The sequence below is a fragment of the Triplophysa rosa genome, linkage group LG9 (assembly GCF_024868665.1).
Source record: "Triplophysa rosa linkage group LG9, Trosa_1v2, whole genome shotgun sequence".
NCBI lineage: Eukaryota > Metazoa > Chordata > Actinopteri > Cypriniformes > Nemacheilidae > Triplophysa > Triplophysa rosa.
This window is the reverse complement of record NC_079898.1, coordinates 20,334,011-20,351,449: the sequence shown is the minus strand read 5'-3', so window position 1 is coordinate 20,351,449 and position 17,439 is coordinate 20,334,011. Positions and strand designations below refer to the sequence as shown.

At 39.9% G+C, this 17,439-nt stretch overlaps 1 protein-coding gene across 1 annotated transcript; it reads left to right on the top strand.

Annotated features, from left to right (window-relative positions):
• Positions 1–534: 534 nt before the first annotated feature.
• ism1 (isthmin 1) lies at positions 535–12,402 on the top strand. The gene is made up of 6 exons (XM_057341981.1): positions 535–839; positions 4,657–4,872; positions 6,863–7,130; positions 9,740–9,883; positions 10,431–10,520; positions 10,641–12,402. The coding sequence occupies exons 1-6, from the start codon at positions 705–707 to the stop codon at positions 11,156–11,158; spliced, it is 1,371 nt and encodes a 456-aa protein (XP_057197964.1). The 5' UTR covers positions 535–704; the 3' UTR covers positions 11,159–12,402.
• Positions 12,403–17,439: the final 5,037 nt, after the last annotated feature.

The following is a 17,439-nucleotide window of genomic DNA, read 5'->3' as shown; positions in this document are numbered from 1 at the left end:
GAAGATGGGCTTACAGTGAGCGAGCCTTCATCCCTGAAGACATACTGGCGTTTGGAGAGGTTGACAACACAGTTTGCGCAACTCACCGGAGCGCGACCATGTCTCCAAACCAGAAGTTTTACAATGGACGTGAAAGAGAAGAAACCACGAGGACCTGAATCTGTCTGAGATTTGATTGCTTTTACTTTGTTTTTATTTCAAAGCAAAGCAGAATGTTGCACGGTCTTAGAACTGTGTGATCTTGCGCCAATTTGCCAGCTTTACCTGCGCACCATTAAAACACAGACCTTCATATAGCATCATTTTTTACTTTTGCAGAAGAAATGTGAAATACCCAAATGGAATGGTACAAGGATTTGGAGTGTGAAGTTCATATTTGCCTTTATGGTTTGTGAACTCTTCTTTCGGACATCAGTGAAGCATTCATAGGAATAAACTTTATTTTAAAGGCAAACAACCACGGAGCTGTAAAACTCATTGATTTGTCTATCAGATGTGGATTCGTTTAGCCTTTTAAAAATAATCTCAAGATCTTCACTATTTTTCGCGTGAATATTGCTCTTCTGGACCCCGAGGTGGCTCCGCAGTGGTGTTGCGGCTCCTCGTCCGCGGCGGATCCGGAGATCGGAGTGTCTGCGGCGGCGGGAGGCGGCAGCGGGACCCCGGCATCACCGCAGGGTCCTAAGAGCGGTCGGGTGAAGAGGATGTTGCGGCTGGCGGCGGAGCTTCTCTTACTGCTGGGACTCCTTCTACTGACTCTACACATCACTGTGCTGCGGAGCAGTCCGCTTCAGCAGGGGAATGACACTGTGAGCGCAGAGCAGGACTCACAGGTGCAGGTGAGTTTATTCTTAATGTATAAGGGCTTCACGAAAACATGTCCAGGTCACCTTCACAACCCCCCCAGTAATATTTTTAAACAATACATTTGTTTTGCATTGTGATATTTGCACCCATCCATACGGACATAAATTAAAGCAAATACAACACAATTGCCGTTATATTTAGACATTTATAAAATGTATACATTTTATCAGTATGCATTTTATCATTTGCATCTATACATTTTTTCATTTCTTTGCAATATGGTAGTGAGAATTTGGGCAGCAAAGGGATAAAATTCAGCCTTTTGTACATTACATTAGATTTAACACTTTTATCCATATTTCAACGTATACATTTTATCTGTATATGTGCTCCCTGGGGATCAAACGCATAACCTTTGCACTTCATATGCAACATTTTACCAAGCTACAGAAAGACCGTCACAGATGTCAAGATATTTGACGTTTCATTCAATAATTCATTGTTTTGTAGTGTATAGTCAGGAAGCTTTGACATAGCACAGGGTCAGCAATGTTGACTACCTCTTAGCCGCAGGCTATCATTTATCACCATTGGTCCGTCAGTGTCATCCAAGCATCCTGTTAATATGATCTTGCTTTAAACTTCGGTTTTGGTCAGATAAATCTTCAGGCCAAATATAGATCGTACATGCAACCAATCTGATCTACGCTATTAAACAGCTCAGTGACTCGCAGGGCTACAGAAAGCGGACCCTGTTTGGAGTGTCCTTTTGAGCCATTAGCTCAGATTAGACCTGCCTTTAATGAGTCTGTGCAGATTTCGGCTAAAAGTGTTCTACCATCTGTTTACGGAGCAAGTGCAACGCTCCTAGAGAACAGAGCAGGGGTCAAGAAGGCTTTGAGATCAACAGGGCTTTGTTGCAAGCATAAAAAACCCTGCGGCTGCCTTTTTGATGTATTTTTAGTATGACACCCGAGATGCCTTTGACTGCCTGCAAACGTTGGCACAACACCATTGTGAATGTGTGTTTATCCACATACAGCAGGTCTCAAATGCGATACAGTTAAACAGCTGTTTGACTCTGTATTTCGAAAACTATAGCCTTGTATGAAAATCTTTTATAACTAAGTAAAACGTTTCCACGTTAGTACAACAGTTTGTTCAGTGGTTTCATTACTGTCAGTGGCTGAGGTTAGTGAATGGATCCTGAGAGGGTCTTTAAAGGCGACCTGGAGGTCAAGTCCGTGGTTTTGTGTGGGGAGTTTGGACACTGTCTTGGGACTAAACTCTCTGCTCAGAACATGTTTATGACATACACGGTTGTTGGAAATATGTCAGGAATGTACATAGAATATGTCAGACATAATCAGGTTTGGGCAGAGCTTCTGATCTCAGATAGCTTCAGGCATGGATGGATGTATAGCACCAGCACCTGAAAATCATGAGACCAAACCAAACAAAAGCGTATAAAGACAGAATAGTTGTATTATTGGATTTAAGTTCAAGGAACAGTTGTTCCTCACAGTCACTCTCGAGTTGTTCCAAACCTGTGTAAATTTGGTTGTTCTGCTAAACACTAGTTAAGATATTTAGAAGAATGCTTGTAACAAACCAGTTCTTGGCCACCATTGACTACCATAGTAGGAAAAATGTACAACAACTCGAGGGTGAGTAAGCGAAGTCAGAATTTTCATTTTTGCGTGAACTGTTCCTTTAAGCACAAAGTGACAGCAATTCATATTTCGTTATTTATCATACCACAGCATTCAATTTAACACACTTACCAAAAATGGTATTTCCTGTTTCAGAAAGGTAATTTTTGTGTATAGGTGTGCTTTGAACAGCCTTTTGTGGCGTGTCCAGCCCTCGCTTCCTGTCCGCTCTTTGGGAAAGACCCCCTGAGAGCTTCCCAATTGAAACTGGTGTCATGCTTCTTAAGCAGAGGGAATGAGGAGGAAGTGGGGAGGAGGAAGTAGACACCGAAATGTGCTGGTGGTGGGTGGTTGAGTTGTGTGTGTGGGGGGGGTGACTTTCAATCATGTTTGTTTTGTTATTGTGGGATTTTTAAAGAAGTTGTATAACTGTAACAGGAGCTGACAGTTACACTTGACAGATGTTTATAGGAGACGTAGACTCTCAAAGTTCTTTTCATGTGACTCTCAAATTTCTTACATTTTTAATTGTTATCAATGTGCTCTGTAACAGTAACGCTTGTCCGTGTGGCTCCTTAACGCAGCGTTAAACAGCTTTATACAGCAGCCCATGTTTTTCTTAGTACCTCAAGGGGATTGCATTGCAAGCCACGGAGCAATGTAGCGCTCAGGCAGTCAAATGAAATGGCTTGGGTGAAAGGGAGAGGAAGGGGAAGAAGAGACAAAAGATTGATGGTGCTCTTTGATCTTATTGTCTAGCTCAGTATGCATGATTACAAGCTACTTATAGCTGTCCAATTGTGGAGTAATTGCCCCCTGTGTGCCTATGTGACAGCGAACACATGCCTTGGCAATCTTAAGGGAAAACGATTACAACCCCTTTTGACAGGGAAAAGTGTATTTTTCAGTCAGCAGGCGAGGCGCACAACAATTTTGCAATACGAGCCTTGCACTATATCTATTTCAGCTGCTCTATAGCAAAACAGCAGCTAAAAACGAAGCCGTTGTGGGCCAGAAATCTTTCTTTTCATCCAGATGCAGAAAGGAGTTAGGCCCACAGTAGTTAAAGGGATAGGTGACCCAAAATGACCCCACTCACATTTTGTTGTGCTGCTAAACACTAGGAAAGATATTTGGAAGACTGCTTGTAACCAAACAGTTTTGGCCCACTATTGACTTCCATGGAAAAAAACTACTATGGTAGTCAATAGTGCCCCAGAACTGTTTTGTTTACCACATTCTTCAAAATATCTTATTTTGTGTTCAACAGAACAAAGAAATTTATACAGTTTTGGAAGAACTTGAGGGTGAGTAAATGATGACAGAATTTTCATTCTTGGGTGAACTATTCCTTTAAAAAAAGAAAGAAAACAGTCATTTGTTTTTTATTTGTCACAAAATTAAATATATATAACAAAGGTCATGTGAACTCATTATCAAACCATGTTTTCCCTTTAAATTATCTTTAGTATAATTTTTGTAAGGGTTTTTGTAAGCTTTAAGCTGGTTCTCAAACTGTGGCCTAAGTACTCCAGAACTCCCAGAATGCCTTTAGTCTGTGTTTATATTATGAGGTGGTAAGGGGCAATGTAGCACCTGTGGGTAATGATGCCATCAGAGGTGAGATTGAGTGAGTGGAGCTGCTAATGTCTCTAATCTTTCTCTGTGTAAACAAACAGTACTGGGCTCAGCTGGATGAAACCAGTATTGTTTCCCTTGATCTCTGTCTTTAAGGTCTGTTTCGGGAACATATGGCTGGTTTGAGGGGCGACAAAGGCGGCTAGGTTTCAGTCGCACCTTCCAGGTGAAAAAAAAAATACGTTTGAATAATTCTTCTTTTGAAGCATTTTATGGCTGGCTAATTCAAAATACAATAAATCCTAATATTAAACTTCCAAACCTGCTGTAAAATGGCATAAGGTGAATTTAGAACATGATTGTCTGGGTGTTCTGTCAGTCCAACACAAGGTTTATTATAGTGGGCAAAACCAGATTCACAGGACGATTGTATGGCTAATCACATGATTCAAACATCAATTGTAGAACATCATTTTTGATCTACAACAACAAAGAGTCAAGCATTACTTACACTTGAATGATTCACTCTGAACGTCCTGTATCATTTTTCATAATAAATCAACTCATTATAAAAAAAATGTGTCACTTGTCTAATAGTTTCTGTTTTGGATTTACGCAGAATAAGGTCAATGCGGAAAGCAGCTCCTCCGTTCAGCTGGGGTCTGGGACGAGACAGTCCAGAGTGGCTCACAGTCCAGCATCTCAGCCCTGGGTTCAGAGTCAAGTGACGGGGGGCAGCTTGCAGAGAGACGGTCCGGGAGGTTTCATGCTCGATTTGCATAAGATCCCTGATCTTTCAAAAGCAGACATAAATGAACAGAACCCCAATATACAGGTAATAACACATTTTTCCTTTAAGTTTTTACATCATTAGTTGTGTGTTGCATTTACCCCTGGTCATAATGTGACCCTCTGTGACCCCTTAAGATCAGATTTTTGGGGTATGATTGGATGGGATGGTTTGATTTGTGATAATGTACATCACTCACTACACAACTGTGTTATTGCATGTTGCAAAAAAAAACACATGCATGTTGCAAATATGATGTTTCAGTCATTAGTTAATTTGATTTCAGTTTAGCACTGTCCTTTCGAATAATCTGAAGCAGATGTTAAATAGTTAATACACCCAAATATCATTCCCTTCCCTCATGAAACAAAGATAGGAAATAATATAATATAATATAATATTTAAATAAAACATTTCCTTAGTTTGGAACCATGTGTTTATGAATTGAATGCAAAGCAGCAATTCTTTATGTATTATTTGAAATATTGTTATATAGTAACAATGTATTAGTCGATATATTTTCAGATACATATTAAATTATTGAATTCAATATATTGACAGTAAATATATATTTTAAAAGTCATAAGGGCACCCAATTTTATTATGCAATGTAATGAAAGATAACAAATGTATTCTTGTATAGAAAATGTAAAGCTGCTAACAGAAAACAAAGAATTGTGAAGGAGACATGGCCGACCAAGCACATAATAAAGCCAAATGTTGGCACACAGAATGTGGCCGAAAGCCCTGTTGCACATCAGCACCTCTATTCAAGAAAGAAGACTTTAGCCCCCGCGCTTTATCTCTCTCTCACACACGTACAGACACTCACAAACACACAATTCAAACAACCCCTAACATTCACTTAGTGGAGGCTCCATAACAACATCCACCTGCACAGCACCGGCCAGCCAATCCATATGGGCTCGGTCCACATCAGAAGAAAAAACTTGGAAATCTTAACCCAGAACAGATAAAGTGTATCAATGTCCAAAGATGGAAGGGAGCGGGCAATGAGTGAATGTGTGTGAGGGGTTGGGGTGAGAAGGAGGGGGGGTGGGCATTGGGTATCTTTGATCCGAGGCATCGTCTGGCTTTCATGTTCTTAAGGAGGCTGAGAGGCCCTTTGAACTTGATGTTTAGGTGGAGAGAGAGCGAGGGTTGAAGAGGGTAAGCCCACCCCTCTGCCCCAATCTGTGAGGCACATGTTACTTGTAGTGTGTTTGGACGGGGTGGGGGTGTCACTGCCGCCTCTCCGAGTGAGCCAGGGTGCATGACCATGACCTAAGCCGACATCCATCTAGACCCTCCAGCAGATCACACATTTCCCCTCACAAAACATCACTCAGTACAACAAACACACTCGATCTGAGTGATTATTCTTAACATGTGCAAATAAACAAATTAGAATTGCAATAGAAAGGATTGATACAGATTGCAGCGTTTGATTTTGGTTTATAGCACAGCATGGAATTAGTGTTACATTTTAGTTCATAGTGTTTACATTTATAGTGTTACATCGCATATATTTTTACAAACAAAAATATATGGGAATATACTGAAAAACATATTGCAATATTTTACATAATTGAAAACAGGTGCTTATATTTTCCTATATGCAAAGCAGATACTAGATTTAAAGGGATAGTTCACCCTAAAATGAAAATTCTGTCATCATTTACTCACCCTCTTGTCATTTCAAGCCTTAATTACTTTCTTTCTTCCGCAGAATACAAAAGAAGATATTTTGAGGAATGTTGTTAACTGGCCCCCATTCACTTCTATTGTGTGGACACAAAACCAATGCAAGTGTATGGGGGCCAGTTACCAACATTCTTCAAAATATCTTCTTTTGTGTTCTGTGGAAGAAAGAAAGTCATACAGATTTGAAATGACGTGAGGGTGAGTAAATGATGACAGAATTTTTATTTTTGGGTGAACTTTAAGTTATGAATATACTGCGTATTTTGCTTATTTGCTTGTGTATTTCAATGTAATAATTTACAACAATAACCATACTAATATATCATAAAAGGTTACTATAGAAGTGGTGGACAGTCTTGAGCAGCCTGAGTCGGAAAAGGGAACGCGCAAAGAAAACAAGCCAGGCTGGACGGCTCCCAACTGGAGGAACTGGTTTCAACGTTCCTCATCTTCATCCTCAGCGTCAACCCCGAAGGTGCCCGAGGAACAGGACTACCCCCACGAGAGCAACACAGAAGACAGCAACTTCCTCAAGCCCCTCGCTGACTGGGAACGAAGAGGGGCTGCCAGCACGGGGAGCAGAACCCAGACTGAATACGGTACGTTACGGCACGCAGCAAGTTAATGTCATAACGAATGGCTTTGAGAGGTTCGAATACTGAGGTTTGCNTGTACAATGTCTCTTATATGTTATTATCCCCCATTTTCTGTAAAATAAAGACTATTTTATATATGCACAATTTAGAATCTTTTAGACTGTAAATCGTATTATATTGTATTGTCATTGTGTTGAATGTCTGTACTAGAAGCTTCCAACACCAAAGAAAATTCCTTGTGTGTGCAAGCACACTTGGCAATAAAGCTCTTCTGATTCTGATTCTGATTCTGATTCTAATTGAAAACAGGTGCTTATATTTTCCTATATGCAAAGCAGATACTAGATTTAAAGGGATAGTTCACCCTAAAATGAAAATTCTGTCATCATTTACTCACCCTCTTGTCATTTCAAGCCTTAATTACTTTCTTTCTTCCGCAGAATACAAAAGAAGATATTTTGAGGAATGTTGTTAACTGGCCCCCATTCACTTCTATTGTGTGGACACAAAACCAATGCAAGTGTATGGGGGCCAGTTACCAACATTCTTCAAAATATCTTCTTTTGTGTTCTGTGGAAGAAAGAAAGTCATACAGATTTGAAATGACGTGAGGGTGAGTAAATGATGACAGAATTTTTATTTTTGGGTGAACTTTAAGTTATGAATATACTGCGTCTTTTGCTTATTTGCTTGTGTATTTCAATGTAATAATTTACAACAATAACCATACTAATATATCATAAAAGGTTACTATAGAAGTGGTGGACAGTCTTGAGCAGCCTGAGTCGGAAAAGGGAACGCGCAAAGAAAACAAGCCAGGCTGGACGGCTCCCAACTGGAGGAACTGGTTTCAACGTTCCTCATCTTCATCCTCAGCGTCAACCCCGAAGGTGCCCGAGGAACAGGACTACCCCCACGAGAGCAACACAGAAGACAGCAACTTCCTCAAGCCCCTCGCTGACTGGGAACGAAGAGGGGCTGCCAGCACGGGGAGCAGAACCCAGACTGAATACGGTACGTTACGGCACGCAGCAAGTTAATGTCATAACGAATGGCTTTGAGAGGTTCGAATACTGAGGTTTGCGTGACAGACGATTTGAGCTGTCACTATAACAGGGGCAGGGCATCTTTTACAGTTTGCGATTGTAGACTTTGACAGATTTCTGTGTGGCGGAGTGTGTCTGTTTGATAAAAAGCACTCCTGAACATCAAAGGAGGGACGAGAGAATCCAGAGCATCTGTTCTTTTAGCCTAATAGCCCTCGTTCTCTCTCCATCGCTCTTTCCTTGGTAAAGTGGAGCTAAATGAGTGAATATGTGATCAGACTTCCTGTCAAACACATTCTTACCCTGTCCCCACTTGCCTAAACCCCTTTATGCCTCGGAGGAATTTTCTTTGATCAATGCGTTACGGTGATACCATACAGACATAAAAATACTTGTCCATTCATCATGAGAAGCATTGTCTGTTGGATGGTTTTGGGTATAGTGTTGTAGATTGTCATATTAGTTTATATTAGTGGAACTTTGGGTCAAGTGGGTATCGAACATGTTGCTCCCTGTGTGTCAGACTGCTCTCGACTGTGACCATGTTGGTTTGACGGCACTGAGTTGGTAATGTTGCTTTGAGACCAATAACCACTTTTTTGAAATGGATATAGACTGTGGTTAGACGGATGGTCTATGTGTATACATATATATATATATATATATATGGAAGCTATTTCAGTATGAGTAAAACATATACCAAGGATGTGACCACATATTCAGAACTTGTGGGATGAAATTGAATAATATAAGCATCAAACCCTATATCAGTCAACCAATAATCCTAAATCAGTATCTGTAGTTACTGGCCTAAACTAAATGTATTAAGACAAATACCTGGAGAAAGGCACGAATCTTTTTTATCTTAAAGCTCTGTAACTTTTTGGGTTAAAATAAAGTATTGAGCAGATACATAAAAACATTCGAAACTGTGTTCTGACATTACAAATTATGTGATTTGTAAGCGTGTAATGATAATTTTGCGCAAAATGTCAGTTTGAGGTGATTTAACTTTATCCCTTGTGTGTAGATATATGTACGTAAAATAACCTGCAATATTACGCTTCAAGCAGAGATGACAATAGCGAGGCAAAAGTTGCAGCTTAAAAATGCTTCTAAATAATACAAAAATAGCCCACAAAATCAAAATTGTGTCCTTATTTTAAGCTCTCCTAATTCTAAGCATACAATGCATCAGATTTGTAGCAGCGAATACTCCACCCGTCCCGATGGCTTCTTGGTGTTTGTTGTTTAGTAAAGTATCCATTGGGCCTTCATTGAATCACAGGTTGAGTTGAAGAGTACTACTAGGTCATTGTTTAAAAAGTAGCTGGAAGTTGGCTGAAGTATGCAGTCCTGGCTGATTCACACATTCCCTTGTGGATCAGCCAATTAGAGAGGTATGCTAATAGTATAGTTAGCAGACGGGTTTATGCGCCTCAGGTATCTGAAACATACGGTCTGAATCAGATTTACACGGGGAGCTGTGAACACAACTTGTGCTTGAACTCCACAAGTTTCAGACTGCCAGCGATTGTGTTTTTGACCTGTTTTTGCCTCTGTTAGACTACATAGATGGAGAAGGAGACTGGAGTAGTTGGTCGCCGTGCAGTGTAACCTGTGAAAATGGCAACCAGAAGCGGACAAGGTCATGCGGCTACGCCTGCACCGCCACAGAGTCCCGGACCTGTGACATGCCCAGTTGCCCAGGTGAGGCTGTGATCAATTCCCTTACCCAAAGAAAATATATATACTGCTATATAATAACTGTCAATATATGAAGAGTTTGGTTCCAAAATGAGAAAATAAAAAAATCATGTTTTTTATTGTGCATTCCAATTAATATCAATCAAACTGCAGTTGGTTTGTTTTGATTTAAGCCATAATAACTAAACAAATACAGCTAACTAACAAGATAAAACACAATAAAAACATGATTTAATTTTTTTTAAACAGAGTTCTCATTTTGGAACCAAACTCTTCATATAAAATCATTAATATATATTTATATATACAGTATATATAAATATAATACATATTTTAATATTAAAACATTGAAAAATACAAGGAATTTATACTTTTCATATTTAAAAAAATTTAAGCACTTGGTTTGCCATATATGTAAATGTATTATTTTATATATTGCATTACATTTTTCGGTATATTCACAGATATTTTAACGTTATTAAAGCAAACTCTTCTTAGATTCTAAAGTTACACATTGCTGGTACTTATTTGACGGCTTTTGTACATGCAGGGATTGAAGATGCCTTCAAGACAGCTGCGACCGAAGTCAGTCTGCTGGCCGGCACGGAGGAGTTTAATGCAACAGAGCTCTTCGGCGTGGGTAGGTTGTTACCAAAATGACCCACTGTTCCATTATTGGTTGTATTTACATGAACATCATGACCTCAAAATATTACTTAACTGTGTGACATTAATGATCCTGATGTTGGTTACTCCTCAGACACGGACAGTTGCGAGCGCTGGATGAACTGCAAGAGCGAGTTCCTCAAGAAATACATGAGCAAAGTGGCCAACGACTTACCCAGCTGCCCCTGCTCTTACCCAACCGAGGTGGCCTACAGCACCGCAGACGTCCATGATGACCCTACCAGACGTCACTTCCGTTGGAAAGACGCCAGCGGGCCAAAGGAGAAGTTGGAGATTTACAAACCCACCGCACGCTATTGCATCCGTTCCATGCTCACGCTGGAATCCACCACGCTGGCTGCCCAGCACTGTTGCTATGACGACAGCATGAAGCTCATCACACGTGGCAAAGGGGCCGGCACGCCTAACCTCATCAGCACAGAGTTCTCCGCTGACCTGCACTACAAAGTGGACATCTTACCGTGGATCATCTGCAAGGGCGACTGGAGCCGTTACAACCAGGCTCGACCTCCCAATAACAGTCAGAAATGTGTAGAGAACCCTCAGGATGAGGACTATTACAAACAGTTTGAGGAAGCTAGAGAGTTCTGAGTTGAAGGTGTTGGAAAAAACGTTGAACTTATAAGGACTGAGAACTAAGAATTATTGCACAAATGTGGAAAACTGTGGCTGTGTGTTTGAACAGGACTTGCTATGAGAAACATACACACAGTTTCCATTGAGCACAGAAGAGCTCAGGATCTTCGTATGGTTTCCCTCAGAATCTCCGGATCATAGTTGCTTTCATGAAAAACTATGAAAAATAATACCCAAGATAATAACCACATAACTCTTCATGGTTCTCTTTGTATTGCATATATAAGACTTGGGGTATCTTGACATCTAACTTTGTTTATAAGGAATGAAAGGGAAAATTATATTATAAAGGGAAATCAATGTCAGGAATCAGCAAACTACATTTTGTGAGCTATGTAACATTTTGAATACAAAGTTCTCAACACTTTAAAAAACAGCAAGAGCAACCAGTTTTCATGTTTTTGCATGCTTATTATGCCCAACATGCAGTTGGCAACCCTCTCCTCAGGATCTATGGATAGATCTACAAATATTGGGTACTATATTGGAATGTTGGATAATGTTCACGTAAATACATTTAGTTGATATGAACAGAATTCATATATAATGTCCTGTCGTATTCCCGTATTGCTGAAGAAAGTGAAGTCAATCTCTGCATAATCTTTCAAAAGTATTTATTGAGTCATAGTTATGTGCCAGTAGGGATTTCTAACAGAATTTGTGCATAGAGATGTATGGACACATTTGAGTGATAAATAAACGGGCCATATCATATCACAAAACGTGCGTCAAAATGTGCAGAAGATGAGTTCTATCTCAGATCAACTGCTGAGGTCAAAGGTTCTTTCACCTTCTCCGGCAGTCGAATTAGATCCATCCTCAAATAATAAACTCTTCCAAACACTTTAAGCCATTCCACAAGACTCTTATTAGCTCCATCCAGAAACGGACCTAAGCTCTGCTTTTGATGTCAGATGGAGAATATTCTTCCCCCTTAAACAGGGCTCAAATTCTCAAATTCCTCAGTAATTCTGCCAACTATGATCATGCAATCATATGAATAGAGGACCACATTCTTAGGGGCTACACTGAAACCTCAGAGCATCCCTTTAGATGTTTATATTAATGTTTTCACGGATGTTTTTGCAGTTTTTCTGGACCAATCCCAGACCTGCGTTTACTGCTATATAAATGTCAAACATGTAACTATTCTTTGCATGCTAAGTGTTCAAAGAAATTCAACTTTAAATCCCACCTTGTTTTTTGCTAATGCAAATTATCTGCAAGTGCATTGATACATTTTAGGCATCTGTACACTTCAAAGATATAACTTTTGTTTTTTTTAAGCTGCAGCCAAAATCCACTTGGATCAAAAAAACTTATTTCCAGTTTTTCCATCATTTCAAATTCTGGTAATATTCAATGTCTGCATTCTAAAAATCAAAGGATCCCAACACTAAAACTATTTAGATTTGTATTAGCCCTCCTAATTCACTCGGACACCACCTAACGTGTATTTGGTGACAAGCATGTGTTCATTTCCCTTCCTGCTAAAACAATTTTCGATCAACTTGAATTTTTGATGTATGTGCACAGTAAACCAGATTCTTTTTCAATACAGCCGCAGGTCAAAATGAATCTCGGCAGCCCGGAGCACCCGGGTGTTGTCACCCTCTCTGCAGAAATACTCGCATTCACCAGAAGTGCACAGTGAGCTCCACAACCTCAGCGGGATGCAGATGGAGAGGGGTTTAAAATACGTCTGCTGTTGGCATAAATTGAATTCTCGTGGTCTTCTCCCGTCTCACCTTCATACAAGCACATCGCAGTGAAGGCTAAGCTTACGGCGTGAGTGAAATAAGCAGCGGTGATCTTTATTGAATCAGACCGTCTGCTTCAGAGGCCCCTCGACATCAAAGCAAACAGGCTGCTTTATTTTAAAACATCAGGCCCGTGTTAAAGCGGCGGCAGATCCTGCTCCATACCAGCTCTATCTGTTGCTCTCACACACAATCCACGTGTCCTTGGACAACGTTGGGTTGCAGTTTCCAGTGTCGCTGTGTCATTCAGACTAACCAGTAACAAGATGACGTTTATATTTATTTATTTAGCAGACGCTTTTATCTGAGAGTGCATTCAAGTTTTTACAGTAAAATTACTTAAAATCTTTCACATTTCTCAAGTAAACTTTAAATTAAATTTTAAGACTTTTTAGACAACATACATTATGTTTTTTACCCAATTGTCAAATTGTCATTTGTTGTTTTAAGTGTTAATCTCGTTGGTTCTCGTGGTCACAAGACACGCAACAACCAATGAGATTCATAAACTGACATCCGTGAAACCTCTCTGCGGCCTTGTATGAGTGAAGTGATGTATAGTATTATGTTTACATCCAAACGTGTACATCCAGGATGGCATGAGGGTGAGTAAATTATGGCTTTAATTTCATTTTCGGGTGAACTATTCCTTTAATCTTAATAAATTTACAAAATTTTCCAATGATGTAACAAAATCGTAAATTAAGATAGGCGCTTGGAAAAAAGCCTTATTGGGGCGGTTTCCGGGCAAGGACTAGTTTAAGACAGTACTAGGCCTTAGTTAAAGTAGGATATTTAAGTGTTTTTTAAATACATACTTTACAAAAAATGAAGAATGTTGTTAACCGATCAGCGCCGGCACCCATTCACTTCTATTGTAGACGCAAAACCAGTGCAAGTCAATGGGTGCCGGTTAACAACATTCTTCAAAATATCTTTTGTGTTCTGTGGAAAAAGGAAAGTCATACAGGTTTTGAAATGACAAGAGGGAGAGTAAATGATGACAGAATTTCATTTTTGGGTGAATTATCCCTATAAGCCCTGACCGGGAAGTAAAAATGTAACATGTTCAGATATTTTAGCTAGAAAACAGCAATTGAAAACTACAATTCCAAAGAAAAAAAAAAAACTGATAGCCCAAGCCAAGACGTTTGCAATGAGGCAGAACCATTAATTGGCTTTTATAAGAGACCCTGCAGCACAGTTGACCACCCTTTTATTTTATTTGAGAGAGGTGAAGAGTGGCGGTTTCGAACGAGGCAATTTTTAGACCGAATCTCATTTGCTTTCGCACTCATTTTTTCCCAGCGCTGGCACTTTATGGGTGGTGTAGCACATTTCAGGAAGTGTCTGGCCCGCAATGCGCTGCATGGCAGGCTTAATTAGAAGGCACCCTCTGTTGCGTGGAATCTGGAATAGCTGACCTGGACCGCCGGGTCGCAGTTTGGCCAAGACTAGCTCGAACGCCTGGGTTTAAGAGTGTTGCTGGAGAAAAGGGTATTACCTGGCACGACGCCCGACCTGCAGTCAGCTTGTTGGCACAGGGCATACGAAAGGCGGGGGGGTCAGGAATGAGATGCACGCAGCTGAACAAACAGGTCAAGTAGCTGACAAACACCTCAAAGGGTTCAGGGGCTCAGATTAACCCTTGTGAGGGGTTGACCTTATAAGCAAGAAAGCCATAAATGTGGCTGAAAATGCACACATAACCTTTTGACCTCAGCCTTTCGACTCGTATCGCTTCAAGTGTGCCTTACATATTAAAGAGAATAAAGCGACATGGAAAAACACAAGTTAAAAATGATCTACATTGGTCTCCAAATGAGTTACATGAAAATGTTTGACTTTTTTTTTTAAGAAATGTATTTACGGTGTCCACTATTTAATAAGACTCTGCTTATCACAAGACAGTAAAGTTGGAGAAAAAGTTAAGCCAAGTTCTCTTGTCTTCTGCTTTAAGATAGAAGGGGCATCTGACTGCTATTTCTGGCACAGGAGCATGGAGGTACGTGACTGTATTTGTACACACGGTTCAGAGCTTTTGGTGGCAGTGAGCAGTAGATACTGTACCTGTCTGTGAGCTGGTGTGCATGGAGAGACGGGCCACACGGCTGTGATTCATCCTGACAGGAGAGCTCCGCGTGTGCGGACAGCAGGCCGAACGGGGGCACGACGGCAGTCTTTGATCTTTACTCGCGCTGCCGTCTGTTTTGCGTTTTAGGTCTCGCTGAGCGCGGGGCATTGGATACACCTTGAATGTCGAGGGGACCCCTGTGCCCTGCCACCTCTTAAAAACCCGGTATCTCTTTTCAAAGCCGAAGGGGCCAGTTATAAACTCTCAGCCACAACCTCAGAAATAGCATTAAGGTGCACACAGCATGACTGTGCCAGTGAACCAGAGGATCCAAACTGAAGATGATAAAAGAAATATGCTTGTGTTAAAGGGATGGTTTAGCCAAAAATGAAAAATCTTGTATACACAAAGATATTTTGAAGAATGAAGGTGACCAAACAACATTGGCCTCCATGGACTTCCATTATATGGACACAAAACCACATAGACATTTCTCAAAATATCTTCTTTTGTTTTATAGAAGAAAGAGTCATATACAGGTTTAAGACAATGACGGTTAATAATTGATGAATAAATTAGTTTTTTGGCTGCTGGGCTTAGATGTAAATCATATTTTGTAAATGCTGTATGTTTCAGGTTGTGTCTGTGCTCTTCATACGAGCGGCATTTTGTTAACAAGCTCTTCCATTTAATCTGAATTATGAACAAAATGCCTTAATTAAAAAAAAACATATGCTTGAATGTACAGTTACAGTGTATAAATGTAAAACGTAAAACACAAATGTTTGGGTTTAAGGCGTGTTTCTCTATTGTTGGGCTTTCAGATCTAATCAAATTTCATAAATAATTGATGCAGACTTTACACAGAAAAACATCCTTTAGAAGAAATAAAAATGATAAAAATGATTTAACTTAAAATAAAAAACACATAATTCTTATACTGTAGGCTGTAAAAGAAACCAAACAGCAATGGTTTACTGACCACAAATACAATGGGGCAACTATAAAGTCTCGGACACCATAACAAATTTCTGCACAGCATATAGAAAAGCCACTAGATTTTCACCAATGATGTTTCTTTAAAAAAAGTAACATGCTTTACAAAACTGCTGACTGCATGTATTTACATTTACGCTTTTGACACTTTTATATGATTTTATTCAAAAACAACTTGCAGGGCATTCAAGGTACTGTTGACATGCTACCAAAATGTCAAATATCTTCCTTTGTATTCTGCAGAAGAAAGTAAGTCATACTGGTTTGAATTGACAAGAGGGCATGTAAATAATGACAGAATTTTCATTTTAAAGTCCCAGTGAAATTAAACATTTTTTCATGACATATTGCAGCATTTAAATTAAATATCTCATCAATGTGGGTCATTTTCTTTTTAAAATTCATGTACCCTCATAATTTTCAGTTAAAATCTGAAAATGCACTTCCGCCCTGAAATGACTATACATCTCAAATGACGTAAATTAGACGGCTTGGCCGGAGCATCCATTAACTCCTCCCAATCAACCTCCCTCATTTCAAAATCAATGCAAAAGCTGTTTTTACTCATCCAATCAATTTGCAGTGAAAAACACAAGCCACGCCCACTAATTTTCTCCTTTGAAATTCCTTTACACTCGAAAATGTATCAGGATACAGAAGTAAAAACGATTGCAACCACCGGTTCACGGGGAATTTAAAGGTGAACTATTCCTTTAAGACACTGAAGACAGCCATCTATCTGACAATGAGGCGAAGAGATGCGTGAGCTCCGGCTCCTCTGGATTGCTTCTATTTTCACCCCTGGGTTATTGTCCAGTGTGTAATTTATTTCTAGACTATAAATCTTTGGCAGCCCACAGTTAAGATTATAAGATATGTTGGGAGTGGAGCAGGCAGGAGTAAGACAGGGATAGAACTTGTGCTGTCTGTTAGAGCCTCAAAAACAAATGTGATGCTACAAATAGAGCAGTGTTTTTGTCTGGAACACTACAAGGGCTCATGGGACATGGAGACGAAACAAAGGACAGTACCGACAAAGGCATTACAAACAACGGACTGTGGACAACAGATTTCAACAAGGCCAAAAAAATAAACAAAACGCAAAATAGCCAAAGTGGTATGTGATCCAAACAACTACACTGTGAGTGGAAAGCGGAGCAGAATAAGATCTGGGTCTATTTTCAAAGCCATTGTGAATGCGGAACTGGACTTTTTTCCACACTGTTTACAGACAAAGGGATACGAAGTCTAAGTGGTTTTACAGTGGAAGTCAATAGGGGCCAATGTTGTTTGGTTACCAAAGTTCTCAAAAATATCTTCTTTCGTGTTCTGCAGAAGATAGTCATACAGGATAGAAACAAAATCAGGGTGAATGAACTTTTGGGTGAAATATACCTTTAAGTAGG